Source organism: Chenopodium album, chromosome 12 (genome assembly GCF_948465745.1).
Source record: "Chenopodium album chromosome 12, dcCheAlbu1.1, whole genome shotgun sequence".
Taxonomy (NCBI): Eukaryota; Viridiplantae; Streptophyta; class Magnoliopsida; order Caryophyllales; family Amaranthaceae; genus Chenopodium; species Chenopodium album.
In genome coordinates this window covers 52400903-52428851 of record NC_137845.1, presented here as the reverse complement: position 1 = coordinate 52428851, position 27949 = coordinate 52400903, and the positions used below count along the sequence as shown (strand labels likewise).

The window sequence follows — 27949 nt, the reverse complement described above, 5'->3', positions numbered from 1 at the left end:
CCTAGTTTAACATAGAATACTTTGTATATATTGATTAATCGTTAATGAGAAAGCACGACAAATATTCTCACATTCTCTCAATATCAATAAAACGATCGACGAGAATAAAGAGGATACTTGATCTGAGTACACTTGTATAGCTTAAGAGGAAATTAAAAACAGAATAAATACTTGCATACCTTAACGTTCCTTCAAAGCTAATGTATTATTAGCATTGATTAACAAAAAGTGTATGTATGGGATGATATCTAGGCAGGGCCGATATCTTGAAGAAACGCGTGATCAAACCTTGAGTAATTATGAAAAGGTGCTGATATGTACCAGAAAGCAGACATACCGGCTTGTCGGAATTCGGCATGTGGCAACAGAAGCTTGACACTTGGCTCAAGAGGCTTTGCATGGATGAGAGCCACCTGTCAATTTGGATCATTATAAATAGTAGGTAAGACCTCATTAATGAGGACATAAATCACTCACTCTCTCTCTCTCTCTCTCTCTCTCTACTTTCTCTCTCATACTTATCTTCCTTGCTTAAACACTTTCTGAATTTATCATCGGAGTGGTTATCCCCGGATCACCCCGGGGTTAGCTAACTTCTTCTCATTGTGTAGGTTCTCAGCTTGCCGATAGGAGTATCAGGATCTCGGGTCCGAGTTCTTGGGAGATCAGGTCCAGACAGAAACAGTGTAATACTGGTTGATGACTTGATGTAAGACATGATTGAGTTTAAAAAGTTATTAGTAGTGTTATTTTTTATGTACTCTTGTATGAGTAGTGTATGACTCACCGATTATCATCGTCTCGATATCTCTTTTGAGTGTTTGAATTGAAGTATTTTCAGTTGACTACCGATCCTATGGCAGCATTCACACCAGATGAATTGGAGACAGCAGCAAGGGTGATGAGTGCAATGAGTAAGAAGAGAAAGGAGGCTGAGACGGCACAGGCTGAAAGGGAGGCCGCTCGGGCCGATAGGGGAACATCGCACCGCAATCAGGAAGAGCAACATAATCAGTTGATAAACTCGCCCAGGAGACCCCGACATGAGTCGCCGGTAAGGACGCATACTATGTCACGGCGGGTTGAGCAATCCTCAAGTCACACCGTAAGTACGAGAACCCAGCAGCAGAGAAGTTCGCTGGTAGATGGGCAGGCAGTGCGAACTGTGGTGCAGTTAAGGGCATCTCCTTTTGCCCAGCATATCTTAGACCAGCCGATGGAAAAGGTGAAAATGCCGACTTGTAGGTATGATGGAAGAGGGGACCCAGCGAGGTTTATAACGTCCTATGAGGGGTACATGATGTTGTACACCAATTCAGATGCAGTCTGGTGTAAGGTCTTTCCGACTACTTTGATTGGGGCTGCGGCTGATTGGTTTAACAACCTTGAAGTGGGATCGGTAGATAGTTTTGAAAGATTGACCGAAATGTTTGTGGGTCAATATGTCAGCAATAGTGTGCGGCAGAGAACCTCTGGAGAGTTGATGGCCGTAGAGCAGAAGCTAGATGAATCCCTAAGGGATTACATTAGGCGATTTAACAATGAGGCAAACACAATCCCAAAACTGCAACACGAGATAGCTGTGATGGCTTTGATGAATGGCTTGGTTGATTCTGATTTCAAGCGTTATCTTACAAGGAAAAATCTGCCGACGTTAGCAGTAGCATTTAGCAAAGCCCATGATTACATTAAGAGTGAAGAATTGATGAGGACAAGTAGTAGACATGTCGTTGCCGGAAGAGGGCAAAATCAGCATGAAGGGACATCGTCCGGAAGTAGTAGGCCGAGAGCTCCTGCCCCAGGAAGGGGAGGAGGAAGCCGGAAAGATCCAAGGGCGTCAAGGCCGCCAATGAGATACAACACTTACACTCCCTTGAATACACCAAGGGCAGCAATCTATTCAGTAAATCAGAATAGAGAAGATTGGTGAAGGCCGATTCCCATGAAGGCAAGGCCAAGGGATGTGAAGAAGTATTGTATGTTTTATAGAGATGTGGGGCATTACACAGAGGAATTGATCAGAAAAGGGCATTTGACACAATACCGGTTGAACACAGGCATGAATCAACAACCACCACAACCAGTTGAGAGGCAACGGGTAGAAGCAAGGCCAGAAAGGGTGCAAGGAGGAGTGGTCCGACAAGGAGATGTAGGAATGCCGCCGTTATCCACTGGAAGGGTAGATGTGATAACGGGGGGGCCGGTGCATGGAGGAACGATTAGTGGACCAAAGAAGCATTTAGCTGAACACCGTCATCTAGTTTGTGCCCTGGATGTGGACAATCGTCCTCGGCCAACTGCAATACCTGAAGTAGTGTTCACGGAAGAAGATGCAAGGGGTGTAGTATTCCCGCATGATGACCCATTAGTCTTGATAACTAAAATAAATGGGGCTGACATCAAAAGGGTACTGGTTGATGGGGGCAGTTCGGCAAATGTGTTGTTCGTACAGGCTTTCAATAAGATGAATATAGGGAGACAGTATCTGAAGCCGGTATTGTATCCTGTAATTGGGTTCAATGGGTCAATTGTAAGGCCAGAAGGAAGCATAGTACTACCAGTCAGGCTGGGTGATGGGCCACAGGCAAGAGATGTGATGGCAGAGTTTCTGGTGGTGGATGTTAAGTCAGCCTACAATGCAATTATCGGCAGACCGATAATACATGATATGCAGGCCGTTGTGTCGACTTACCATTTGGCAATAGCTTATGTGTCAAATTTGGGAGCTGTAGAAAAAGGTCTATGGAGGTCAAGTGATGTCAAAGGCTTATTATGTGACTGCTTTAAAGAATCCAGTTGGTAGTGCTCCGATACCATGCAATCCGATAAGAGAAGGTGAGCCAACAGTCCAAGACTTAACTATGAAAAACTTTGACACGAGGCCAGAGGAGACTCCAAGGCCGTTACCAGGGGGAGAAACTGTTCAGGTTGAGTTGCAACCAGGTGACCCGAGTAGAACAGTGAAAGTTGGGGCTGATATGGATATAGACACAAGATGCCATCTGATAAGCCTGCTGCGTGAGAATGCAGATGTCTTTGCGTTTTCAGCGAGTGAGATGCCGGGGATACATCCAGAGGTGATGGAGCATAAGTTGAATGTTGATAGAAAGTTCAGACCGATAAGGCAAAAGAAGCGCAATTTCTCAACTGAAAAGATAGAAGCAATTGAGGCTGAGGTGAATAAACTCTTAGCGGCAGGGTTCATTGAGCCTTGCACGTATCCAGAATGGTTGGCAAATGTGGTAATGGTGAGAAAGCCGACAGGGAAGTGGCGAATGTGTGTGGATTTTACAGATTTGAATAAGGCTTGCCCTAAGGATTGCTACCCATTACCACGAATAGATAGGCTAGTAGACTCAACTTCTGGTCATGCTATGCTTAGTTTCTAGGATGCGTTTTCAGGTTATCACCAGGTCAGCTTACATAAGGCCGATAGGAACAAAACAACTTTCATAAAGGATGCCGGTGTGTACTGTTATAAGGCAATGCCGTTTGGGTTGAAAAATGCAGGAGCGACATATCAAAAATTGGTGGACAAGATATTTGAGAAGCAGAAGGGCCGGAATGTTGAGGTGTATGTGGATGATGCGATAGTAAAAAGTAAGGAAAAAGAAGGCCATATAGCAGATCTGAAGGAAACATTTGAGACGTTAAGGAGGTATCAGATGAAGTTGAATCTAGAGAAGTGTGTGTTTGGGGTTAGATCAGGAAAGTTTTTGGGCTTTATGGTCAGTGAACGGGAAATAGATGGAAATCCAGATAAGGTGAATGCGGTGCTCCAAATGAAACAGCCAAAAACCATTCGTGATATACAGAGATTGACTGGTAGGATGGCAGGATTGACCAGATTTATCAGCAAGTCAGCTGACAAGGCACTTCCGTTTTTCATGGTGCTGAGAAAGAACAAGGCATTCGAATGGGGAAAGGAACAGAGTGATGCTCTGGAAGTAGTAAGGAATCATCTCAGATCTCTTCCCACGTGCCAGGCCCGAGAAGGGAGAGTTGTTGCAGTTATACATTTCGGCATCACCAAAAACGGTGGCAGCTGTTTTGTTGGTGGAAAGGAAGAAGCAGCAGAAGCCAATATATTTTGTTAGTCATGTACTAAATGCAGCTGAGCGCAGGTATCCAGTGATGGAGAAGATGGCGCTAGCAGTAGTAATGGCAGCTAGAAGGTTAAGGCCTTATTTTGATGCACATCCAATAGATGTATTAACAAATCATCCTTTGGAGAAGTCATTGCATAAAATGGATACATCTGGTAGATTACTGACATGGGCAGTGGAGTTATCAGAGTATGAAATAAGTTATAAGCCAAGAACATCAATCAAGGCTCAAGCACTGTCAGATTTTATTGTTGAGACAACATATACAGATGAAGAGGAGGAGTTGGGAACATGGCAGGTATCAGTTGATGGTTCAGCTACAGCGACAGGGGCAGGGGCCGGAATTGTAATAACGGCGCCAGATGGGAAAATATTTGAATATGCCATGAATTTTAAATTTAAGGCCACGAATAATGAAGCCGAGTACGAAGCTGCAATAGCTGGAATTCAGTTGTCGATAGCAGTAGAAGCAAAACGGTTGATTTTAACAACTGATTCCCAGCTGGTATCAAGTCAGTATAGTGGGGAGTATGAAACTCGAGAACCAGCTATGGTGAAGTACTTGGAGAAGATGAAACAGTTAGCGGCGCAGTTACAGTATTTTGAGATAAAATTGGTTCCAAGATTGAAAAATGCTCAGGCAGATGCGTTGGCAAGGTTGGCAAGTTCGAGTTTTAATGGCTTGGAAAGGACAGTCATGGTGGAGGTTTTAAAGCAGAGGAGCATAGATGAAACGTCAGTAGAGGTGCTGTGTGTAGATATCGGGGTCCAGTGGTATGATAAAATATTGGCATACCTCCTTCATGGGGCAATGCCGACGGATAAGGGGGAGTTGAAAAAATTAAGAAAAGACAGTGTATGGTTTGTCATGCACCAAGGTCAGTTATACAAAAGGGGGTTTTCACTGCCATTGCAGCCATTGCAGAGGTGTATAACGGATTTTGAGTCAGCAAGGTTGATGGAAGAATTACATGAAGGTAGATGTGGTAATCATCTCGGAGCAAGAGCCTTATCTAGAGAAGCAATGAGAAGGGGGTATTACTGGCCAACGATGAATGCAGATGCAGTGGCTTATGTTAAAAGATGTGAGAAATGCTAAAAATTTGCCCCAGCTATTAACTTGCCTCCCAATGATCTGACTCCGATATTAAATCCAATCCCTTTTGCACAATGGGGGATGGATATAGTTGGCCCGTTCCCATCGGCCACGGGTGGAAGGAAATTTTTGATAGTGGGAATAGATTATTTCACAAAATGGATTGAGGCAGAACCAGTAGCGAAGATAACGGCATCGATCAGAAGTGAAGAAGTTTATATGGAAGAGTATCTTCGCAAGATTTGGGTTGCCGATGGCAATGGTTTTTGATCATGGAACCCAATTTGATTGTAAACCAGTCACAGATCTCTTAATGATGTACAAAGTGAAATTTGCTTATGCAGCAGTATGCCATCCACAATCTAACGGCCAGGCAGAAGCAGCAAATAAGCAAATTATAACAGCAATTAAAAAGAAGATTGAAGATGCAAAGGGTTTGTGGGAAGATTTGATACCGGAGATATTGTGGGCAAACAGGACTACAATTAGAGAAGCTACGGGCGAGTCACCTTACACTTTAGTATTTGGTACAGAAGCAGTTATACCAGCAGAGGTTGGGTTGCCGACATTTAGGGTTCAGCATTACTGTGAAGACCAAAATGATTTACTCTTACGACAGCAGTTAGACTTTATGCCAGAGCTCAGAGAAAAAGCAGCAGTTAAATCAGCTGCATATAAAGAAAGAATGTCGAGGGCCTACAACAGAAGGGTATCTCATCGGCCGTTAAGTGTAGGGGATCTAGTATTGCGAAGAACAACAGCGACGGGTAAGGGAAATGAAGATGGAAAGCTGACAGCAAGTTGGGAATGACCTTATCGGATTAGAGATGTCGTCGTCCAGGGATTGTTTTATCTGGAGACTATGGATGGGAAGCCACTAAGGAATGTATGGAGCTCGACTGCGCTGAAAAAAATACTATGTATGAAATATATGAAATTTTGATGTGAAGCTGATATCAACAAAGGATATCAGTGATGAATGAAGAGGTATTCAGATAACATGTGTTGAGAATAGGCATCCTCCATTTAACAGAACATCGTTAAATGGGACGGACATCTCAAAACCGCTTCCGTGAAGTTAATGAATCTACAACCTGATCAGTTGTATACATTAACTCGCGAGGTTGCTGGTTCAAAATATAATATCGGCCAAATCAATTCGAGTATACGCTGACATGAGGCGTAGCTCAGAAAGTGATCGCCGAGAGGGTACCTAACTGGCTGAAACAGCAAAGCAGTGGGTGACCGACGTTATAATCTGGACCAGCAACACAAATCACTGCTTAGTGTACATAATTCTGATACGAACTATGTACACTAGGGGGAGTAAAGAGTGAGAGATAGATATCGAGATAGATATCTTATATTGATAATTTTTAATGACAGGTTGTTAAGGCTGTTATGATTGGATATTGTCATGGTTTGATAATTGTTGAGAGTTGTTAGATATCAGACAAATCTCTGTTTTTTGCAAACTGTTTTTTGCAAACTGTTTTTTGCAAAGCAATATAGTTACGATAACATTGTTTAAGTAGGCAAATTTGCAACATAAAATATCTTATCCCTAATTAATATGATAAGAGATGTCTAAATTTATAAGCAATTGATAAGCAACAAAGCATAATGAAAATGAGTTAAGAAGTTTACACAACATTAAAATTAGTTGAGAAGTTTACACAACAATAAAGTTGACAATCGACAGGCATCACCACAAAAAAGGGGTATATGCCGATAAAACAGCATTGTCAAAATAAATGTTAAGACAGACAAAAATCGATGAAAGGAGAATTACAACTGATAAGGCCCAATAATACAAGACCCACAAGAAGATGTCGGTGATGACTGCCCGCCCCTTCAAGCTTGTTCATTCTCAGGCACTGGGGAGTTCAAAATGCTGGGATCTTTAGGGCCGTCATCAGCACTTGGCACCAAGTTGTACAAGTCTTCCTCAGAGAATTGCTGCGCTTCAAAGCCGGAAGGAATCTTGTAGGCTTCCTCGTTGAAAGCTTTCTCCACTTTTGCCCAATCCTCTTTTTTCCAACCAGCAGCGTGAGCAATACATCTCTGGGCAGCAGTCCAACCTCCGTCGAAGCGATCTTGGATCTTGAAACAGAACTCATCAGAAGCCATATAGCGGCCAACAGCCCTTTGGCAAATGCCAGGCTTGTCAGCTTCCATTTTTTGAATCTTCTCTTCAAGGCTTTTAATTTTAGCTCTGGCGTCGCCGAGATCTTTCTCAACTGAAGGAAGGCGCTCAATGGCCTTATCCTTTTCAATAATTTGAGTCTTCAGACTCTGCACTTCCAGTTCTAGACCAGCGACCTTCTCAGCCTTAACCTTCAGTTCTGACATCTCCTTGTCGTCTCTTTCTTTTATTTTCTTTAAATCATCTAAGGCCCTCTCAGCGTTGTCGATGATTTCTTGCATAGCGCTTTGGCTGGAGGAGGCTTGATGATGCTTCTCTTGATAGTAACGATACATCTCAACAAGCTCCGTACCAGACATGACGACCTGAACACAAGGAAATGTTTAAAGTTAAGAATAAACAAAGAGAGTGAGAAATACATAATAAAGGTGCGCAAAAAGCATAAGAGTATGTAAAAAAGAGAGTGGGGTAGACAAGGCCAATAGCAAAAGTAAATGTACCTTCATCATGTTGTGCATGTGAGTAGCAGCAAGGGGACCGATTGGACCAGCAGGTCTGTCCATCGGTAGAGTAAGGTTGCTCAAAAGCCGATAACCGAGATTCCCACCTTGCATTGGGTCGTCGGTGATCATAGATTCATTCCGACCGACATCCATATTAGGTTGCCAACGGTCTCCGGAATGACCAGCAGGGACAGCGAAGCCTTTTAAAACTTCGTTTGGAAACCTTCCAGAGACTCGTTCAATCCATTGATTGGACCCGTAAGTTAGAGCCGGAATGCTTGAATCTGAGCCAACCGTAGTAGGAGCGATTGTAGTGGTTGGCTGAAGCTGACGAGGGGACTCAGCAGCAGTGAGATCCTCGATCTCAATCCCCTGAATAACCTTCTTCACAACGGCTTTAGGGCTTTTTGTTTTTGTGATGGGTGGAGTCTTCTCGGACTCCGACTTGTCCTTCTTTTTCTCGCCACACCCTTCAGGCTGTCTAGGGCTAGAGATCAAGACACCACCACCTCGCCGATTGGCAAGTGATGTAGTCTTTCTCTTCTTGGCATTGTCATCGGCCATGATCTCAGCTCTTCTTTTTGCGCTTATAGTGGGAGCACGACCACAAACACTAGCAAGAGTGTCGTAAGGACTTGACGTCTTAGGACAACGCCTAATGACTCTCTTCCCGTCGGCTGATAGGCCAAGTTTCCTGTTGTCTAACTTATCTATGCCTGAGAACAAAGAGCAAGAAAAATTAGCTACAGATAAATAAGATCAAGAATGAGGCAGAAAGTAAGAAGTTAGCAAAATAAATAATACCATGATGGTCTGTCCAACAGAGACCGACATGAGATAGCGGCGCGTTGCCCAGAATGTAACTCACATTCGGCACCCACACCTTGGGAACTAGACGAACCTTGCCGTCACCCTCATCAAATTCGGAGATGTCAAAGTGATTGACAGCTCTTTCTTCGTGCTTAACGAGATCTCTCTCGGGGATTGAGTCAAAACGGGGATGAGGCCTAAAGAAGGTTCTCCTCAAAGGAAAATCCTCTGGGACCGACATGAAAAAAAATCTATCTTTCCAATCCTTGCAACTAGATAGTTTAGGATGAACGGTGTATTTGTGGGGTTGAGTGTATAGTGACCACCACCCATCTGATTGACCATCCCTCTTCAGGGTAATTAATCGTCTAAATACATTAAGGGTTAGAGGATAGTTTCGATATAACATAACCCAAACAGTAGCAATAACGGCCCGAATTGTTGGAGGAGTTAATTGAACTAAAAAAACATTCCAGGCTTTTAAAATTTTGGCAACAAAAGGATGTAAAGGAAAACGGAGACCAAAATCAAAATGTTTCATGTAAATGGCCACAGAACCTACCGGGCAGTCCAACACTGAAGCCCTAGAAGGAGGAAGAGATAACTCGTACCCATCAGGTAAGTTGAAAAACCTTTTGGCACGACGACAATAATCTTTTTCAATTGCCGTTTTCCTAAAAGCATCACTTATTTTTGCCTTTGCAACCTTCCCGTCGTTGGCGAGAACAATAGGTTGTCGGAACTCAGCCCTATCTGTTTCAGAATTATAACCCTCATCCAGATTTTCTTCCTGGATAACCTCTGCCGTCATGTCAACAATATCTTCCCTACTCTCAGTGTTAACACTACCTTCTTGAGTTTCGTCATCTCCTAAAACCGAGTTCACGGCTGAATCATGAACGGGGGATGACGGACCTTCCTAAGTGTTTACAGGGATATCATCCTCTTGTTCTCCCTCATCAGAAGAACTTACAACTTGACCTTGTCCAGGTCTTTTTCTAGATTCCGCAGCCTTAACGGCTCTTGCAGCCTCAGCAGCCTCACGAGCAGCAGCTTTGGGCTGGTAACTTGTTCTCTTTACCCTTGGCATAGTATTTATACCTATATTGCCAACGTTAGTGCCGTATTGATTAAAATACCGTTTCCCAGCAAAGCTGCGTAAGTGATAACGAACACTAACAGGCTCAACGTCAAGAATTTCAGTATCGGCAGGGATATCAGGATTAGTGGGGTAATAAGCACGTTCGCGATGAGCAATGGTCCTATGTAGCATAAAAGCGCGTTTTTCTTCTTCAGAAGATAACGTCTCAAATGGGTAATCTATGTTATCAGAAAGAGAGGATGAATTACCCTGATTACTACCGGTTTCTCTGCCTAGGGATTGCCTAATTAAACGACGCCTAGCAGTACTAAGGTTAGGAAAGTTCTCTTCAACACTATCTTCAGACATTTAATTTAAAAATAAGAAAATAAAAACAACATGCAAAATCAGGGGTTAGGGTGCGACAATACCTTCGACGAAAATTGTTGACTTGATGTCTTTAAGTGGTAAGAAATGACGAAGAAGAAAAGCACGCCGAAAATACTGAAGTGCGCAGACTAAATTCAGGAAAGAAAAGAAAAGTAAAATCTTGGATCGAGAAAGTTGGTTCTGAGAGAAAACTTGAAAAAAATGAGAAGTAAAAAGAAAGATGGCGGAATTTTGATCTAAAAGAAAGAAACTGAAAAAGCAGTTGAAGTGAAAGGCGGTTCAGAGATCCAACGGTCCTGAATCGGCGATCGATTTCAAAAAGCAGCGGTAGGATTTACGACACGTGTATTAATTTTCCTGCTCAAAAAAAAAAAAAAAAAACGGTTACGCTTCCATTTTATAAATTATAACAAGTAGACCTTGTCTGCTATCGGCACACAAGGTCACTTGGGGGGGGGGGGGAACGGAGTTTTTCGCTCCCAGATATTTTGTAACAAGTAGACCTTGTCTGCTGTCGGCACACAAGGTCACTTGGGGGGAAAACGGAGTTTTTCACTCCAAGATATTTTGTAACAAGTAGACCTTGTCTGCTATCGGCACACAAGGTCACTTGGGGGGGGGGGGAACGGAGTTTTTCGCTCCCAGATATTTTGTCACAAGTAGACCTTGTCTGCTATCGGCACACAAGGTCACTTGGGGGGGGGAACGGAGTTTTTCGCTCCCAGATATTTTGTCACAAGTAGACCTTGTCTGCTGTCGGCACACAAGGTCACTTGGGGGGGAAAACGGAGTTAATAAATAATAGTAATGTGTCGAAACGGAGTTAATAAATAATAGTAATGTGTCGATGGAGTATAACAGAGTATAAAATTGAGAGATAAAATCAAAGATAATGCAAATGAATATACCAAAGAATTATAACATTATACAAAAAGTCATCCTGAATATTACAAAAATAAGAAACAAATCTTCTCAGCAAAAGAATATAGAGCTTAAAGGACAAGAATAGATCCAGTTGTAGCCGCACCGTCAGGTCAGAATAAAGTCTCTGAGGTATCCTTAAACTTCATCCACTGCAGTGTCTGAGTGTACGCCAAATGGGCATAACGAACTGGAACAACAACAGGGATAGCAGTAGTGTTTCGTTGGTGCACAATGCTTGACAGAGTGCAAGAAACGTTGTGTCATATAAAAATTCCAAAATGAGGTGAAATTTGAAGAATGAGAAGTGGAACCCAAAGTTTGTTCAGCTAGATTAAGTTTGTCGGCTAGGTTAACTGAGAACGATGATATGTGATCATGCGTCCTCACTTGGGGGGCTAATTGTATGGGATGATATCTAGGCAGGGCCGATATCTTGAAGAAACGCGTGATCAAACCTTGAGTAATTGTGAAAAGGTGCTGATATGTACCAGAAAGCAGACATATCGGCTTGTCGGAATTCGGCACGTGGCAACAGAAGCTTGACACTTGGCTCAAGAGGCTTTGCATGGATGAGAGCCACCTGTCAAGTTGGATCATTATAAATAGTAGGTAAGACCTCATTAATGAGGACATTAATCACTCTCTCTCTCTCTACACTTTCTCTCTCATACTTATCTTCCTTGCTTAAACACTTTCTGACTTTATCATCGGAGTGGTTATCCCCGGATCACCCCGGGGTTAGCTAACTTCTTCTCATTGTGTAGGTTCTCAGCTTGCCGATAGGAGTATCAGGATCTCGGGTCCGAGTTTTTGGGAGATCAGGTCTAGACAGAAACAGTGTAATACTGGTTGATGACTTGATGTAAGACAGAGTTTAAAAAGTTATTAGTAGTGTTATTTGTCATGTACTCTTGTATGAGTAGTGTATGACTCACCGATTATCATCGTCTCCATATCTCTTTTGAGTGTTTGAATTGAAGTATTTTCAGTTGACTACCGAGTATATTATACGAAGTAATTTTCTTCAACAACTTGGATTTAGTACTCCGTATTATTTTTTTGTTAATTAATGCATAAGAACTTTGATTATGAAAATAAACGGCTGCTTTCTTTACTTTTAATGTTTATTTTTTCATTCATGTTTTAAATTTTACATCAACACGGTTATGAAATCATTTGATTAATTAATGAAATATGTAAATTTGATTATGTGGCATGCACCCTTGTAAAAATATTACGTCTTTCTTTTTTTTTTTTTTTTTTTTTTTTTGGAGGTTCTTCCATAATTGAGTATTAAATTTATGTTGACCATTTCTTAAAAAAAAAAAAAATGTGTTGACCAAATAGTCAATATTAGTCATACGTCTGCATGTCCCATTCTATACTTGTAGATTTTTTTTTTTTTTTTCTAAAAAATAATTGTAAGGAAAAAAAAAACCATTAAGAAACCCTAATAAAGAGAATTTCTAATACGTCGGAAGTAAGGATGAGGATAAAGAAGAATTAGATATCATTGCTAACTAAATAACTAACATTTGCAATTCAGTCCGCTGATTGATTTGACTCCCAAAAGATATGACAAAATATTAAATTACTAAGAGATTATCAACTCCAATTAGAATACTTTATCCCATGCTCAATAGTTAAAAGAATGTCTTTATGAAGAGCCACCCGCGGATATACTAGCTTAGCTTGTAGAAGGGCTACCTAATGTATACGAAGTTTTTTTTTTTTTTTTTTTTTTGTTAAAAAGAATTGCTTAGTTGCTATGGAATTTATTTTAGTCTTTTAGATTTGCTTGTACTTCATATTAAATGTAACAATTTCACTTTTGCATTTAAAAAGAATTGCTTAGTTGCTTTGGAATTTATTTTAGTCTTTTAGATTTGCTTGTACTTCATATTAAATGTAACAGTTTCACTTTTGCATTATTTATATACTTATTTGACTATAATTTTTACCAATATACTTCCTTTGTTTTCTTTTAAATGCAACACTTTAACTTTTACACTATTTATGTACTCCACTTTGACTAGCTTTAATTGATTTATAATTAAAACTAAATATAATTATTTGTGATCTTGTTAAAATCATCTTCTTTATACTTTATTAATATCATTTTTTTAATTTTTACATATTAGTAATAAAAGATATTAATGATTGAAATAGTACATTGATAAGGATGTAATAAGCAGTGTTGCATTTAAAAGATAAGTAGAGGATGTATAATCATAAAACAAATGTTGTCTTGTATAGCATAATAATGATTCAAATTAGTTGTGTATTGATATATATACCAGCTGTTGTGATTAATTCGAAATGAAGGGAATAATATATATCGTTCATGTTTCAAATTGGTGAAGGAGAGCATAATATATAAAGAGGAATGCGAAGAGGGTCTTGAAAAGCCTATGTGCCTAGCAAGGTCCAATAAGGCTCTTAATATATATATATATATATATATATATATATATATATATATATATATATATATATATATATATATATATATATATATATATATATATATATATATATATTAATCTTGGATTCTAGGCCCATCAACTACTACGATATTGATAACATAAGTATTTTTTTGGCCAATTTTTCAAGACCGAACTTAATAGCAAACAATTTAAGCTCAATTGTTGGATGTTAATCGAGGAGACACAATTCAATATCCACATTATTCAATTAATGAAATTGCTTTTTCATGAGACATGATTTCTTAAATTATCCTATTGTTATAATTCGAAAAATTTGAGAGAAAAGACCTTTTAAATTGAGTTGTTTGTTAGAAAGGACCTTATATAAAAAAGTAGCAGATTGAGACCTTATTTCAAAAAAGTTGTGAGATGGGAACTTATTTAAAAAAAAAAACATTGCGAGTTCAGACCTTTTAATGGATTTTGACGTGGCAGAGGTGGTTTTCGGGGGTCAGTGTGGGATTTTAGTGAGGTGGAGGTGGTATTTGGGGGTTTGTGTAGAATTTTGGCGAGGTGGAGGTGATTTTTGAGGGTCGGGATGAGTTTTTGGCCTTGGGGAGATGGTTTTTGGGGGGTTCAGCGTGGGATTTGAGTGAGGTGGAGGTGGTTTTTGGGGGTCGGTGTTGGATTTAGGCGAGGTGGAGGTAGTTTTCAAGGGTCTGGGAGGGACTTCGGCGAGGTGGAGGTGGTTTTTGAGGGTTCAATGGCCGGATTTTGTCAAAAGGTCCCATCTCACAATTTTTTTTTTTAAATAAGGTCCTAATCTGCCACTTTTTATTTATTTATTTATTTATTTTTTTAAAGATCCTTTCTTACAACCAACTCACTATAAAAGCTTCTTTCTCGCAAATTTTCCTTACAAGTATCTAACTTATCCCAATCCCAACTCAAGATCAACCCCATATAACCTAGAACTCTAGAAGCTATCCCAATCAAACTTTGATTTGTGTGGTCACATTGGCCTTACATAAGCCTAATGTGATATAAGTAAATAATCCAATCCCGAAGATCTTACAAGACCTTTTTTTTTTTTTTTTTTTTTTTTTTTTGACAGGTAGATCTCACAAGACTTGAATTAAATGTATTTACACATCCAATTAACATCTCTACTAACACTATGTTTCACAAAAAATATAAAATAAAAAAACAAATCTAGCAATATCAAATTGTTAAGTACTAATGAGACAATTAGTATGTGAAAACGAGAATTTGAAGAAATAGAGGTTAAATCCCAAACCTGAGAACAATCCAACATTACTAGAACTATAAGAGACCCATAACTTCCTCATACCAATGAAGATTGTCAACAAACAATTGACCAAAGCCCATCATTCTTTGGGTGAATTTGGAGATGACCCAACTATAATCTTGTAGATGTTCGTTGAAAAAACAAGTATAGTTTAAATGACAACATCTTAGATCATGTTCAGGTTATTATTATGCTCGCCAATTGCTCGATCATTCTTTAACACCCAACACCCACTCTACTTCTCCAGGTAATTCTCCATTGTATTTTTCTCTGCTTATCTTTGTGTTTGAATTGGGTAATCAATAATAAGTTGAATTGAAGTGAGTAATTGGAAAGAAAAAAATATAAATAAAAAACCCAAATCTTTGATCTTCACTGATTAGCTACTTAATTTTAATTGTACAAGTTGTTGTGATTATTTCAGATTGAAGAACAACATACATTGCAAGTGGGTACAGATGGGTGCTGGAAGTGTTAATCCTGAGTATTCAAAAATTGCAAAGTTTCGAATGTGCAATGTATCTGGGTAAATGATTTTCAATTGCTAGTTTTATATATACTGTGATTCTAATTTAAAGATAGGTCTTATACACGACAGGTGTATTTTATACAACTGTCTTTAGTCACTAAAGATCACATAAAAGTGTTATTGTACTCTCGTGTTTGGGCAACTAATCGTGTTGTATACAATACACCCGTACTTATTGTGTACTAGTTTTTGCCTTACTCTTATTGCAATTGATTTTTGTGTTCTTGTCATTATTTTTGTTGGAATTTGTGTTTGTGTAAATTGGTTTTTACATAGTTATGTATTTTGGATTAAGTTATATGACAGAGTTGCTGGAAATTCAGGCTCCAAACCCTACAATGCATGTTTTGCTTATCCCTGGAAATCCAGGTTTTGTTGCCTTTTCTCTCTTTATGTGACTCATTTTTCAAGTTGGGTAGGTAAACAATGATTTAGGTGGTTGAATTTCAGGTATTGTTACATTTTACAACGATTTTGTGGAGTCATTGTATGAGGAGCTTGGTGGAAAAGCATCAATTACAGGCATGATTTGGCTTCCCTTCTCTTTTTAAACCATTTATTTTCGACCCGAAATATCTCAAGGGAGTTGTTCTTGTTGTGTTGATCCACAGCTATTGGGCACATATCCCACACAAATAAGGTACTTATTGACTGTTGAGACCTTATGTCTGAGTAGTGATCTGCTTTCTGTAAAATGTAATTGATCCTTGTGGGAGAAATTGTATTACTATTTCTCTAAGTAAAAGTTGTGAAGATTACCTACATGTTATGATAGTTATTGCATGATGATACGCCTATAATGGCTATGAATAGCTACATAGACTCTGTTAAAACACGAAGTGTAGTGGTTTAATGATGGGATTTCTTTATATGATGGAAATTTTTGAGTGAGTGGCTTAACATTTAAACATTTGGGCTAGTACAATTAAGGTTGCCTATTTTGAAACTTTACTCAATACTTGATTTTTCTGTAACTATCTGGTGTAAAAAGCTGCTGTATTCCCTTTATTGGACAGTTCATTTAACTCCTATATTCTATGTAACTATGTGTTTATATACTCGGTAGAGGGATGATGACAGTGGCTACGGTGGAGAGATATTTAGTGGAAGAGTTAAAAGAGCTCCATGATTATTTCAAATTGTGAGCTTGAGCAGGGGGAAAAAGTAGGTTGGTAAATTGGGGAAAGTGGTGGTATTGGATCTTTAAAGAAGAATCTTGGAAAGAAAGATAGAGGAGAAAGATGAAAAACAAGAAAGGAGGCAGGCGAAGAAAAACAAGAAAGGAGGCAGGCGAAAAAAACAAGAAACACCCCCCCTCCCAATATCTTTGCTAGTGTTGTTGGCAGTTTATTGAGGACATTAACATTTAATTTTAGCCAATAATTGTATTCCAAATAAGCTACCTTATTACCATAAATGTGTATTAATACATGGGTTTATCTCATTGTAATTACTTCAATATCAGGCTACATAGTTGAATTTTTTCTTTAAACAATAGAAATAGCTTTTTGGCTAATTTTTTCTTGTTCGGAGAAAGAAAGCTGTGAAGTGGTGTGTGGATTCTCCTTGGATTGTTATAATAATATTTGTATATGTGTAAAATTAATGAATGAAAATACAGCATGGCACATCTCTTTTGGATAAACTAATGCTTCAGAGTTGAGACAGCCTCTCTTATCGCATTTGATTGTGTGCTAGGATTGGGAGCATGGACGCTTATTCTCACTGGAAGATCAAATTAGCCACAAGGTAAGCTTTTTTTGTTTGGTTACTTTGGTAAACTCCATTACTATTCTTTTATAGTAAGGTGGCAGTTCACTGAAATAGGGCCATTTAACACATTTCATTTTGGATTTCAACTTGTCTAGCAGAGTACATTGTGCTAAAACTACAAGGTGAAGGATAATTTGGCTTTGATAAAAGAAAATTATACATGCTTTGCATATTCAGTTTAAACCTATGTACTATTCTGAATACAGTTTTATCCTATTCCTGGAATGAGGAATTGCTGGTACTATGAGAAAGAGTGGGAGTCAGTATATTAATTAAGAACTAGAGAGTTTTCTCTGTGGTTAGCTTTGCTTTGACTTCGTAAAACCACTCTATTAATAAAGAACTAGAGAATTTTCTTATGAGAAGGGGAGGGAGTTTGCACTGTAATTTATTTGTGATTGTGTTGATAATTATTTTATTATGCTTAGTTGGAAATGGATTTGAGGCCTAAAATCCATCATTTAATTTTTTGTTTTTTATTAGTGCTTTATAAATACACTGTCAAGTCATCAGTGCCAATTAGGCAAGTGGAAAGAACCACATATTTTTTCCAATTTTTTATGATCAAGCTCTGACACATCGAAAGTATCATTCTTTTTTTGCTTTCTTGCATACGTCACAACTCTAAAGTAGCGTAGTTGAGCATTATTAACTTTACCCTGTCATGTAATTATGTAATTTTTCTTAATTAAGCTTTTCACCTGGTTTGTGGTTACGGACAGTAAGTTTCAGTGTCGAGTTAAAGAGTTAATTTACTTTGCAAAGCTGTTTTGAGGTGCAAGATGAATCATTGATGCTTTGTGTTTCTGTTGCTGCAGATTGATTTTATTACCCATGAACTCCAAAATAAAAGTGCTCCAATAATACTGGTGGGTGAACTTACATTTAGATCTAATCTTTGTGGATTTCTTATTAGTAAGCGTCACTTAATAATTTCCCTGTGGCTTGAAAGAACAATATCCACAATTACTCATTGTAGTGCTTGATGTTAGGATTTTGGCAGTTCTCACCACTTCCAAAAGCAATAAAAATCCATTTAGCCCATGTAATTCTACAGTCTTGGTGATAATAATTGAACATTATTGGTTGTCATATGATATTTGAATGCTTATATAGCTTTTGGGACCATTGTTTGATTAATAAATTTGTTTTTGTTATAGCTTTGAGTCTTTGACATTATGCTCACTTCTAATTAAAAAACAGAATATTTTGTTTTCTGACATACTAGATATTGAGTTTTCTTTTCACCATTTGCTTGTCATTGTTCTGATTACCTTTTAATCTTGGTGAAATACTCTAGCAATCACTGGTCAATAGTGTAGTAGAAATACAAATGTAATGAATGTATATTTTAATACTTTTGCGTGGTTCTACGGAAGCCTTTTAAAAAATACTTTTGCGTGGTCAATATGTAATGAATGTATACATTCATTGGTGAAATACTTGTCTTATTGATATGGTTCCATTGCAAGTTGTGCTACTCAGTCCCATATCAGTCATATGGGGAAGTTGATGTGGGGTTTATATAGGTTTATGGGCTCTCTACCCTTTGAGTTAGCTTTTGGGGATGGTAATTTCATTGGCCTGTATCAGCTGTCCTTTCAGAAGTATCCTATCTGACATGTATGTTCTTTTGAAGGTTGGGCACTCTATTGGATCTCATATAGCATCTGAAATGTTTAAGAGATCTTCACAGAAGGTGTTCAGTTAACTATATTGGAGAAATCATCTTACACTACTACTTTCATACCTTTGCTTTCTTATTCTCAATTGATTAATCTGGATGCTATTTATCCAGGTTATATACTTCATTGGGCTATACCCTTTCTTGGCTTTAAATTCCAAATCATCAAAGCAAACTGCAATCAGGAAGCTAGCAGAGTAAATTTTTATCTTTACACTCCACATTAAGATAAGAGTTGCATTTTAATTTTAGCAACTCTACACAACTTAAAATGGTGCTTAAACACAGTTACTGCATTGATCTTGTGTTGATGGTATTTATACCAGGTTGTTGCTGTTTTACTGACGTTCAAACGACTCAAAAAAAAAAAAAGTTTTTTTGTTCACTTTCTTGTGATTTTGGTCTAGGAGTTTTCTAACATATTTACACATTTGATTGTTAGCTATTGTGCAGATTTTGTCTTTATGTTATGCCCTTTAATTCTTCATATCCTCATATTTCATCTGAATGAACAAATTTGAATGTATCTCTGACTTTCGATTGTTACTCATGGAGTATTTATAAAACATTTAGTAGGCTTTCCTATTGTGAGTCCATCAGGAATAGCTTCTTTCTGCATACAGTGCACACCCTTAATCCCGCCTTAGGTGGGGGCCATATTGGTGTTTGGCAATGGCATGGTGTGGTATATATAATTGTAAACTTGCTTTTACTTCTTGATGTTTAAGTTGCTATGACTTAACTGCTTATTCTTACACTATCACATCATGGATCAACTTCTCAGATGCAAAATCTATGTTTAGTCAGTACAAAAATGAGGGATGAGTGTTGATCTGTGCTTTGCTTTCTGCATAGCACATTAGTTTTACTCTTATGTTCCTTGGCACTTTAGGCCTTTATTCACTTAGCTAGCTGAATGGGAAGAGGCAAGAGCGTCATGTCTAGAAAATCATGCTTTGTCAGACTTAGATATTAAGTCGCCAACTTTTAGGCTATTGAGTTGCTTCACTAACTGAATTGGAAAAAAAAAAAAAAAAAAAAAAAAAAAAAATCTTGTTTAAGACCTGCAAGAACTATCGTTCTGTATTAGGGCCAGTCCTGCTGCTGCCTGTTGTGGTGGGCATTAATTGCATTATCTTTGTACAATGTGAGGCTTGCACAACTGAGGCAATCTATAAATTCTTTTCTAGATTGAGATTTCACGTGACTTATTGCTCCTGACTGCATCCTGCTGTCCCCTCACCCCCCCCCCCCCCCCCCCCTCTTACCCTACATAACTTAGTTTAACGGTCCATTTTCTTGTTCAAATTTCCAGGTCTTCAGTACTATGTGCATTGGTAAGCTCTATAGTAGCTCTGCTGGGCATTGTCCCCAGTTTATCAAGGTTAATTGTGAAGATGACTTTAGGCAATTCATGGTCTGGTGCTGCTATAGATGCTGCTTGCTCCCATTTGTTGAAGGTAAGACTTCCAAAATCTGGATAAGGAGGTTGTGCATGCTTTTCAATAACAAGTTAAGAATAGATGTCTATCTAGAAGTTTCCATCAAGATGTTATAAAACCAAGGTCTGCAATATTGTGTTGGCTTGGGTTTTAAACATGTTAAATGAGACACAAGTGAACTCACTTCTTGACTAATTTTATCCTTTTTTTTTATTTACTCCACCAAAAGGTTTTGTAATCCAATTTGTTTATTTGCATCTCATTGCTAAAACCAATTAACTTTGGTTAAAACATATTCACCATCCTCCCTTAAGTTTTGAGAGAAAAAATTAGCCAAACTTAAATGAAAGAAAACTGTAACTTTTTCAGGTCATATAATGTGATCTTGAACAGCATAGGGTGGTCTGGTCAACTAGACTTTCTTCAGATCTATATATGTGGGATTATGTTTCTCTTACTTTTAATTTACATTACAACCTAGAATTTATTTGGTCCTATGGTTTTTTTGGAGGAATATTTGGTCCTATAGTTTTGCATAAGCAATCAATCAATATTTACATTTAATGATCATAAATTTGCTCCCTCCATTCCCATGGACAGTACCATGAGAGCCTGTACATCTACCAAGAAATTCATGTTCTTCTGTGCAGCTTAAATGGTTTCTTGATCATGTTCACAATTGGAACTCAACACATCCCTTGATGAATGCTTTTTGCTAAGACAAGAGAACTCTATTGTTTTGTATTTTGCCATTTTTGAGGGATCTTCCTCCTTTTTTTTTGGCCAAGTTATATACATTTTGAAATGAATGAATTCTAATTTATTGTTTGTTCATATTAAACAATGCAGTACCATACAATGCGAAATATGCTGTTTATGGCAAAGACAGAGTTTGAGAAGGTAAATTTTTGTCTAATTATTTTGTCTGTAGGCATACTTCTGATATGTTTTTTTTTTTTTTTTTAAAAAAAAAGATTTCCCTTGTTTTATATGATGCTATGAATGTCCTTGCAATACTTGTTGGTCGGAAGAGAAATACAACCTCCTAGAATTGAATTTGATGTATTGTGTCTTGTATAGTTTGCAATTTCTCGGGAAGATCTTCTTTCTCTATGTTGAGAGTTTGCTGCCATCTAAGCAAGAATGTATATTTGTAGACAGTTCATTGGTTAGAATACTATCGGAAGAGTAGTAAATGAATGTAAAGCTTTGTTGTACATAAAAAAATGTCTTTATTTAGGCAAATTAATCTGATTTTCTTGTTTCAAAATATCAGTAACTCTGCATCAACAACATAACATTATATGCTCTACTTTGTCAAATCAACGTAAGAATATATGCTATACTGCATAATTAATGCAATTTATATGCCAATATTGCATTACCCTTCAACTGTAACTAAATCTAATATAGTTTCTGTTGTGTGGAAAAAATGAATAAGTGTCTTACCTTTTGTAATGATTGGATAGAAGACGAATCATTACTGCTGATTGCCTGATTCTGATTGCTTTTATAACAGTTTTCAGAAGCACCAGACTGGGACTTCCTGAAAGCTAAGCCAAATCAAATAGCATTTTTATTTGGCATTGATGATCATTGGGGTCCGTTGTCATTGTTTGAAGAGGTATGTGATTCAAGTCCAGTCATTCTAAGATATTAAATTATTCAACCATACTGCTACACCTCAACACTTAGCTGTGTACCTGTTGATTGCAATTGCGTACTAGGTATTTAGTATCTATATAAAATTTCATCAGCAGATGCATAAATGGTTGGATCCTTATTCACCTCCAAAATGTTGCTTCTGCCTCTGCATATACTGTGCAAAAATTTGTTGCTTCTGCCCATAAACTTAATCAGTTTGTGACATTAATTGCATTCTGTATGTATATGTCAGAATGCAAATGTTGTTGAGCACATCTTTTCTGCTGAGCTTAGGATTCTTATTCTCACTTCTTTGGGAATGCCGTCAAAGTTATGTAGTTGGGCAGTTGGGAGCTTAATACACAATACATCAAGATAGGCATCACCCAAAATCCTCTGAAGGGGTCTTTTGCTCATTCTAGGTTAAGGGAGGTTCAGATATATGCAGCCTTACCAAACAATATCAGGGTCTGTTTATGATTAACTGCTGATGTAGAACTTACTTACTGTCTGCTGCTTAAATCTGACAACTGAGTGTGTATTGTATAGTTAATTGAGTCGTTTTGATATTGTACAGTATGATTTAGATTTGTGTTGCTTTGGTTGGAATTTAGTATTTAGATCAAGGGAAATTTGTTTGAATTGAATCATCTCTCCTATTTCTCTTACTGTGGTGTCATATTTTCTAATCTCTATTTGTTCTTGTAGAATGTGTCCTTTGATCAATAAGTCTGTTCTTAAAGCAGGTTAACACCTTAACCTAATCAAAATGCCGATTTCGGTTTAAGATAGTAGTTGCTTCTTTCTGTATGCTGTCATGCTCAATGTTCTATACAAATGTCAACTTTGGTTATGGATTTAGAGTTCCTCCATTAATATAACCTTAACTTCAGAAAAGGGAGTACTAGACAGAATTACAATTATTCAATTTATCATGCAGTCCAAGGATAAGGACAATATCCTTTTCTGTTTGCATATAGTGTAGGCAGAGAATTTCTCTCTCTATCCCATATTTGTACATTTGCCTGTATTGGGTGTCCCAAATTTTTTGCACACTTGGTTTTTTAGGTGAAGTTTCTGTTATTTTCTCTTTCTACCTCTTTCTAAAATCCGTACTAAAGACAAGCAGGCAAAACGTTATGAACTTATGAAATGGAGAAAGTTTCAGATTTCCCTTCTCTGACTGAAGTTGAAGCGCCCAAGTGACTGTGCCTATATATGGTGTCAGGTACCTAATGCTGGTACTTGAGACGAAATGAAGAATCTAAGAATTGAACTTATTGTTTACTAGAAAGAGCTCTGTAAGGTGGAGCAAAAAAGACTTTGATCCCTCTCTCTGCAAAGTTAAACTGTCACATTTTAAAATTCTAGTCAAACTGGAAGTTTGCAAGTGTTGTCTCATGGCGGAATGCACATTTCATACTTAGTATTTGCTTAGAAGGTCCAATATTCTGTTAGATATAAGAGACAAATAATGTCTTATGTGATGACAGATGATAAATAAACAGACAATGATGTGAATATTCCAAACAAATTTCTTATATTTCTTCGTCTGTTGGGCAATTTTTTTCTAACTCCTCTGTTTTCTTCTGCACTTATTACAGATTTCCAAGCAAGTTCCTGATGTTTCTTTGTCAATTGAAAAAGAGGGTCACGACCATGCCTTTAGTTGCACCGAGGCTGGTTCCACTTGGGTTGCCCAGCATGTAGCTGGCTTGATCAAGAAACATTTGTAAACACTATACCATCGTCTGGCTCTCCATTTGATGAGTAAACAATGAAGAGAATGTTACCTTCCTGGTTCTTATTTCTTTTACTTTATTCACCACACTTCTTCTGAAAGTTAACTGGATATAGATTCTGTAATGGCTTAAGTGGTACAAGTTTGTCATATATACGTTTTGTTTGCTGCTACACCTGTGTACATAATGAAATAATGAATTGCTCTATCCTTAGGTCCCTGTATTTCTGTGATATTGATCAAAATATTACTTCGATTTGAACAGTCAATGCAAAAAATTTTGGAAGTTACAGAATTTGTCTTTTTTCAGCAGTTTCATTACAATCGTCTATTTCATCTTTCTGAAGAATTTCAGCAGCCAGCCATGTCTACGGACTACGGTGAGGCCTCATCGTATGTGTAAACGAAATGCAAACATGTTTGCTGCTGCTGCTGCAGAGTACTATATGCAGGTTTGCTAATTCTTTCCTTGATCATATTGCTACCCCAACTCTTAAACTGATTGGAAATTCGACATTACGGCCAAGTAGCCATCAGTTTCATGCTTGAATACTTAAATCGCCGGAGATGTCTTGTGAACTACCTCAAAATATTAGGATGTCGGCTGAAATTTTTTATTTTTTTTTAGTGAAATCTGCTAATCATACATAATTCATAAGAAGACAACATGAGTTGTTTGGTAGTTTAGTAGTTAAAGGTTGTATTTTGTCACTAATACATAGCATGTCAATCAGTCTATATATTTTGTCTTGCCTGCTGGAGTTTTTTTCCCTCAACTAAGGCCCAGCAATGTCGAAGTCTACTTGCAGTTTTGTCTAGCCATACAAAGAGGATCCTAGGTTGGTAGTTAGCACTTCTCATATGACTACCAACGTATATAGCCTTCTTGGTTATGGACCAACGTACACAAAACTAGATTGATTTGCACATCTATCATAATCAACCCAAAAACCGATCTATATGACTCGAACTAAATCCAATCTATGCGACTGAAATTCTACCTCAATAGCTCTTAACAATACCTCCATAGCATTTTAAGTCTTTGAGGTAAGACAATCACATGTTACAAATTGAGTGAATATTGTGGGGCATAGATAACTTCAAATCCAAAATCATATTAAATATTTAGTGATATGGACAGTAATGTATATGCAATTTATGTCTAGCTACCTATTACAGTACTTTGTTCTAAAGTATACTGGGGGCAAGCATTAGCACCTTCTTAAATCATTCATAAACCACTCTTAACTTTTAAGTACTTTGTCTTTTTTCTACATATTTTTTAGATAATACAAGCATGTCTTGTTATTAATGAAGTTATTTAGTAGTTTCAATTAAGAAGCATAAATCATAATAATATTCTGTTTAATGCATTATTAAAAATTCTGAATGATTCCTGTAGTAGAGTACAAACTCTGTTTGCAGACAAGAATTATTATATTAACCTGTAGTTTACCTAATTAGTACCTTTTTTATAATATAATTTAATTTCTTGGTTTAATTTTTCAAAATCTGAAATTTTGTCAGGGAAGATTTTATGCTAATTATATTGTTTAATAATTTGATGTTTAAATAATCAAGTAGGAGAATAAATTACTGCCACTACATTATACAATAAGATCTAAAACTCGAAAGCTTAATAGCTGTATAATTTAGAGATGAGATTAAAAAGTCTATGTAATTAAAGCAAGTAAATTTAATAAGGCATTAATTAAAGCACATGAAGTTCTTTTCTACGTGCTTTATTTGTTGGACACTGAATTAAAGATGCATCAATTGTGTTACAATTTTATATCTATAAATTTTAATTTTAATAGAGACGATTAATTAAAGATGTATATGAATACGAAAGTTTATCACGACTTTTTCTTTAATCCATTATACTTTGATTACTTTCTACCAAAACTTTTTCAAAAGGGTTTGTTTTTGCATGGAAATTTCAGGGGTTTCTATTATACTTTAATAAAATTCACAAAAGTCCTTTTCATAAGTAGTATACTCCATATCTAACACATATGCTCCATTAGTCCATGTATTATGGATAGTTTATGTGATAATGTATGCACATTGATTTAGATGATTTAGTTTAAAAAAATCTTAAATATTACCCTAAGACTTTTAACCAACTAAACTAGTTGACATTCACGGTTTATGTAATAATGTTACAACGCATCATATCATACAATAGACTAACCATAAACAAAACGAAGAATATGTCATGTATCAAACACAACTAAGGGTCTGTTCTCTTCAGATTATTTTCAGTTCAGTTCAATTCAGTTCAGTTCCAATAAGTTCAGTTCAGTTCAGTTCAGTTTTTAATTTCCTTCTCTCATAAAATATTCAGTTCAGCTCAGTTCCAATAAGTTCAGTTCAGTTCAGTTCAACTCAATTTAATCAATCAGAACAGACACTAACTTTGCATTTTAACATTTTTTTTACGATCGCCTTGAACAGTAAAAAGCTCTACCTTTGTCGTAAGATAAATGATCCAATTGAACCTGAACTCGCTTCAATAAACAATTCAAAAGTTTCACATATATCAAATGATGCCTAGATTTTATATGATGTCATTCAACCCATTATAATTAATTAATAAGATAAATGCACCACACGGATCCTTAATTACTCATTGGGTCCCCATACTATAACTATAGTAGGCTTGGCTGTCACCTTCACTTCAAACACCCACATGTCATCCTAGATTTCCAAACATACATACATAAACTCATTCACATGAACACAAACTATACATCTCTCCCACAAATTTAACCAAGAATTCACTCACTCCTCTTTCTCTCTCTACTTTCTCTCTCTAAAAAAATGTCCTCAAACAAAAGAAAAGTTCTCCTAAACACAGTCCCAGTAGACTTAGGCTGTAATTGTAGAACGCTAAAACTTTCTTCAATTTTTAGCCCTAAACCAAAATCAAGAACACCGAAATACCAAAAATACCAAAATTATTCCTACTCTTCCTCAACTTCTAGTACTAACACTACTTGGGATAAAACTACTAGAAACTTCTCTTCTTCCTCCCCTTATGAGTGTTATTATCCAACTATTAACTCCACTACCTTTTCTCCTTACGTGGACACCACAACCTCCTCCTCGTCCTCTTCACAGCCGTCCTCATCAGTTGATGGGTACGGTCGTGTTGGGACTAAATCAGTGGCTGTTGAGAAGGATTCGAGTGACCCGTATTTGGATTTCAGGCAGTCTATGTTACAAATGATAATGGAGAATCAAATTTATACTAAAAATGATCTTAAGGAGCTTTTAAACTGTTTCTTGCAGTTGAATTCTCCTTCTCTTCATGGGACTATAATCCGGGTTTTTACCGAGATTTGGAATAGTTTCTTCTTCAATGGGAGACCTGATCATTCTTCCCCTCGGTTCTTCGTTCGGCCTAAATCCTATGAGATTTAAGTAGCCGCAATTAACAGCAGGATAAGATTGCGTACATCTGAAACTCGGTCTTGTCTACGACTAGAGTGATGGCTATGGGTCCTAGAATTTTACTTGGATTTTTAGTTGAGTTGGTTAGCATTTGTAATCATCTTTTGGTGTTATTATTAATCAGTATGAGTAGGATGGATTAATAGTAGTAGTGCATTATTATTAGGTATTAGGTTGTAGGTATGATCTTAAATATTCCTCCTTTTTTGAGGCAACATATGTAAGATCTTTCTAACTTGGTTGGATTGTAAGTCATGATCATGTCATATTGTGATGTGACTAGTAATTGTAAAGATGTTTTACCATTTGGTATGAAATCAAACGGATTTTACTATTTTTAGTGTTTTTTTTTTTTAAATTTTAATTTATGCGTTTATATATATTTTTAATTTTTCTTTAACACTATATAGTGCTCTTTTGCCAATTCTTGAAGGGAAGATTTAAAATTCTATTCTAGGACTTGGGATTTGTAATCTCCCATTTTTAGGTGTATCATTCAAACGTACTATACTCAAATCCATAATTTGTCTTTTTTAACCATTTAATTTAATTTTATTTTTATCATTAATTCTTTATGTTTCTATTTATTTTTTACATTATCACATTTTAATTTGTATGTTTAAGTGCAATCCTTGGAAGAGACAAGTGTATCTTCCTTGTAGTATTTCAATATTTGTAGGTCCTTGATAAAATCTGTATAAAACGGTCCACTGATTTTTGGTCAAAAGTGGTATTTCATTCTCTTTTACATAACCTTTTCTAAAACATTAAAAAAAAAAAAAATCCTTTTCTAAAAGATAGGCTATGGGTCCCCAAAGAGCCTTGAGTTTTTTTTTTTTTTTTTTCTTTTTTCTCTCTCTAATAAGTAAATAAAAAAAAGTTGGAGCCT

General features: G+C 37.1%; 5 protein-coding genes across 5 annotated transcripts; all 5 read left to right on the top strand.

Annotated features, from left to right (window-relative positions):
• The first annotated feature begins 856 nt into the window (after window positions 1-856).
• On the top strand, window positions 857-2803 carry LOC145571338 (uncharacterized). Its single transcript, XM_081630390.1, has 2 exons — window positions 857-1903; window positions 1949-2803. Exons 1-2 carry the CDS (start codon window positions 857-859, stop codon window positions 2801-2803), a joined length of 1902 nt encoding a protein of 633 aa, XP_081486516.1.
• A 1331-nt stretch (window positions 2804-4134) lies between these two features.
• LOC145571337 (uncharacterized) lies at window positions 4135-5205 on the top strand. The gene has a single exon (XM_081630389.1). It carries the CDS (start codon window positions 4135-4137, stop codon window positions 5203-5205), a length of 1071 nt encoding a protein of 356 aa, XP_081486515.1.
• Window positions 5206-5283: 78 nt separating this feature from the next.
• Window positions 5284-6013, top strand: LOC145571336 (uncharacterized). The gene is made up of 2 exons (XM_081630388.1): window positions 5284-5464; window positions 5607-6013. The coding sequence occupies exons 1-2, from the start codon at window positions 5284-5286 to the stop codon at window positions 6011-6013; spliced, it is 588 nt and encodes a 195-aa protein (XP_081486514.1).
• An 8754-nt stretch (window positions 6014-14767) lies between these two features.
• Window positions 14768-23812, top strand: LOC145572596 (uncharacterized). Its single transcript, XM_081631557.1, has 13 exons — window positions 14768-15038; window positions 15216-15317; window positions 15616-15689; window positions 15771-15842; window positions 15932-15960; window positions 17019-17069; window positions 17912-17962; window positions 18733-18792; window positions 18892-18974; window positions 20093-20237; window positions 21069-21119; window positions 21739-21843; window positions 23468-23812. The coding sequence occupies exons 1-13, from the start codon at window positions 14965-14967 to the stop codon at window positions 23597-23599; spliced, it is 1029 nt and encodes a 342-aa protein (XP_081487683.1). The 5' UTR covers window positions 14768-14964; the 3' UTR covers window positions 23600-23812.
• Window positions 23813-26376: 2564 nt separating this feature from the next.
• On the top strand, window positions 26377-27394 carry LOC145572595 (uncharacterized). Its single transcript, XM_081631556.1, has one exon. It carries the CDS (start codon window positions 26428-26430, stop codon window positions 27028-27030), a length of 603 nt encoding a protein of 200 aa, XP_081487682.1. The 5' UTR covers window positions 26377-26427; the 3' UTR covers window positions 27031-27394.
• Window positions 27395-27949: the final 555 nt, after the last annotated feature.

Coding starts and splice junctions, on each gene's coding strand:
- LOC145571338 (XM_081630390.1), top strand. CDS start 857: ATGGCAGCATTCACACCAGATGAATTGGAGACAGCAGCAAGGGTGATG. Junction 1,904..1,948: donor CAAGGGCAGCAATCTATTCA/GTAAATCAGAAT, acceptor ATTCCCATGAAG/GCAAGGCCAAGGGATGTGAA.
- LOC145571336 (XM_081630388.1), top strand. CDS start 5,284: ATGGATATAGTTGGCCCGTTCCCATCGGCCACGGGTGGAAGGAAATTT. Junction 5,465..5,606: donor TTGGGTTGCCGATGGCAATG/GTTTTTGATCAT, acceptor AAATTATAACAG/CAATTAAAAAGAAGATTGAA.
- LOC145572596 (XM_081631557.1), top strand. CDS start 14,965: ATGTTCAGGTTATTATTATGCTCGCCAATTGCTCGATCATTCTTTAAC. Junction 15,039..15,215: donor CACCCACTCTACTTCTCCAG/GTAATTCTCCAT, acceptor TGATTATTTCAG/ATTGAAGAACAACATACATT. Junction 17,963..18,732: donor AAAGTGCTCCAATAATACTG/GTGGGTGAACTT, acceptor GTTCTTTTGAAG/GTTGGGCACTCTATTGGATC.
- LOC145571337 (XM_081630389.1), top strand. CDS start 4,135: ATGGAGAAGATGGCGCTAGCAGTAGTAATGGCAGCTAGAAGGTTAAGG.
- LOC145572595 (XM_081631556.1), top strand. CDS start 26,428: ATGTCCTCAAACAAAAGAAAAGTTCTCCTAAACACAGTCCCAGTAGAC.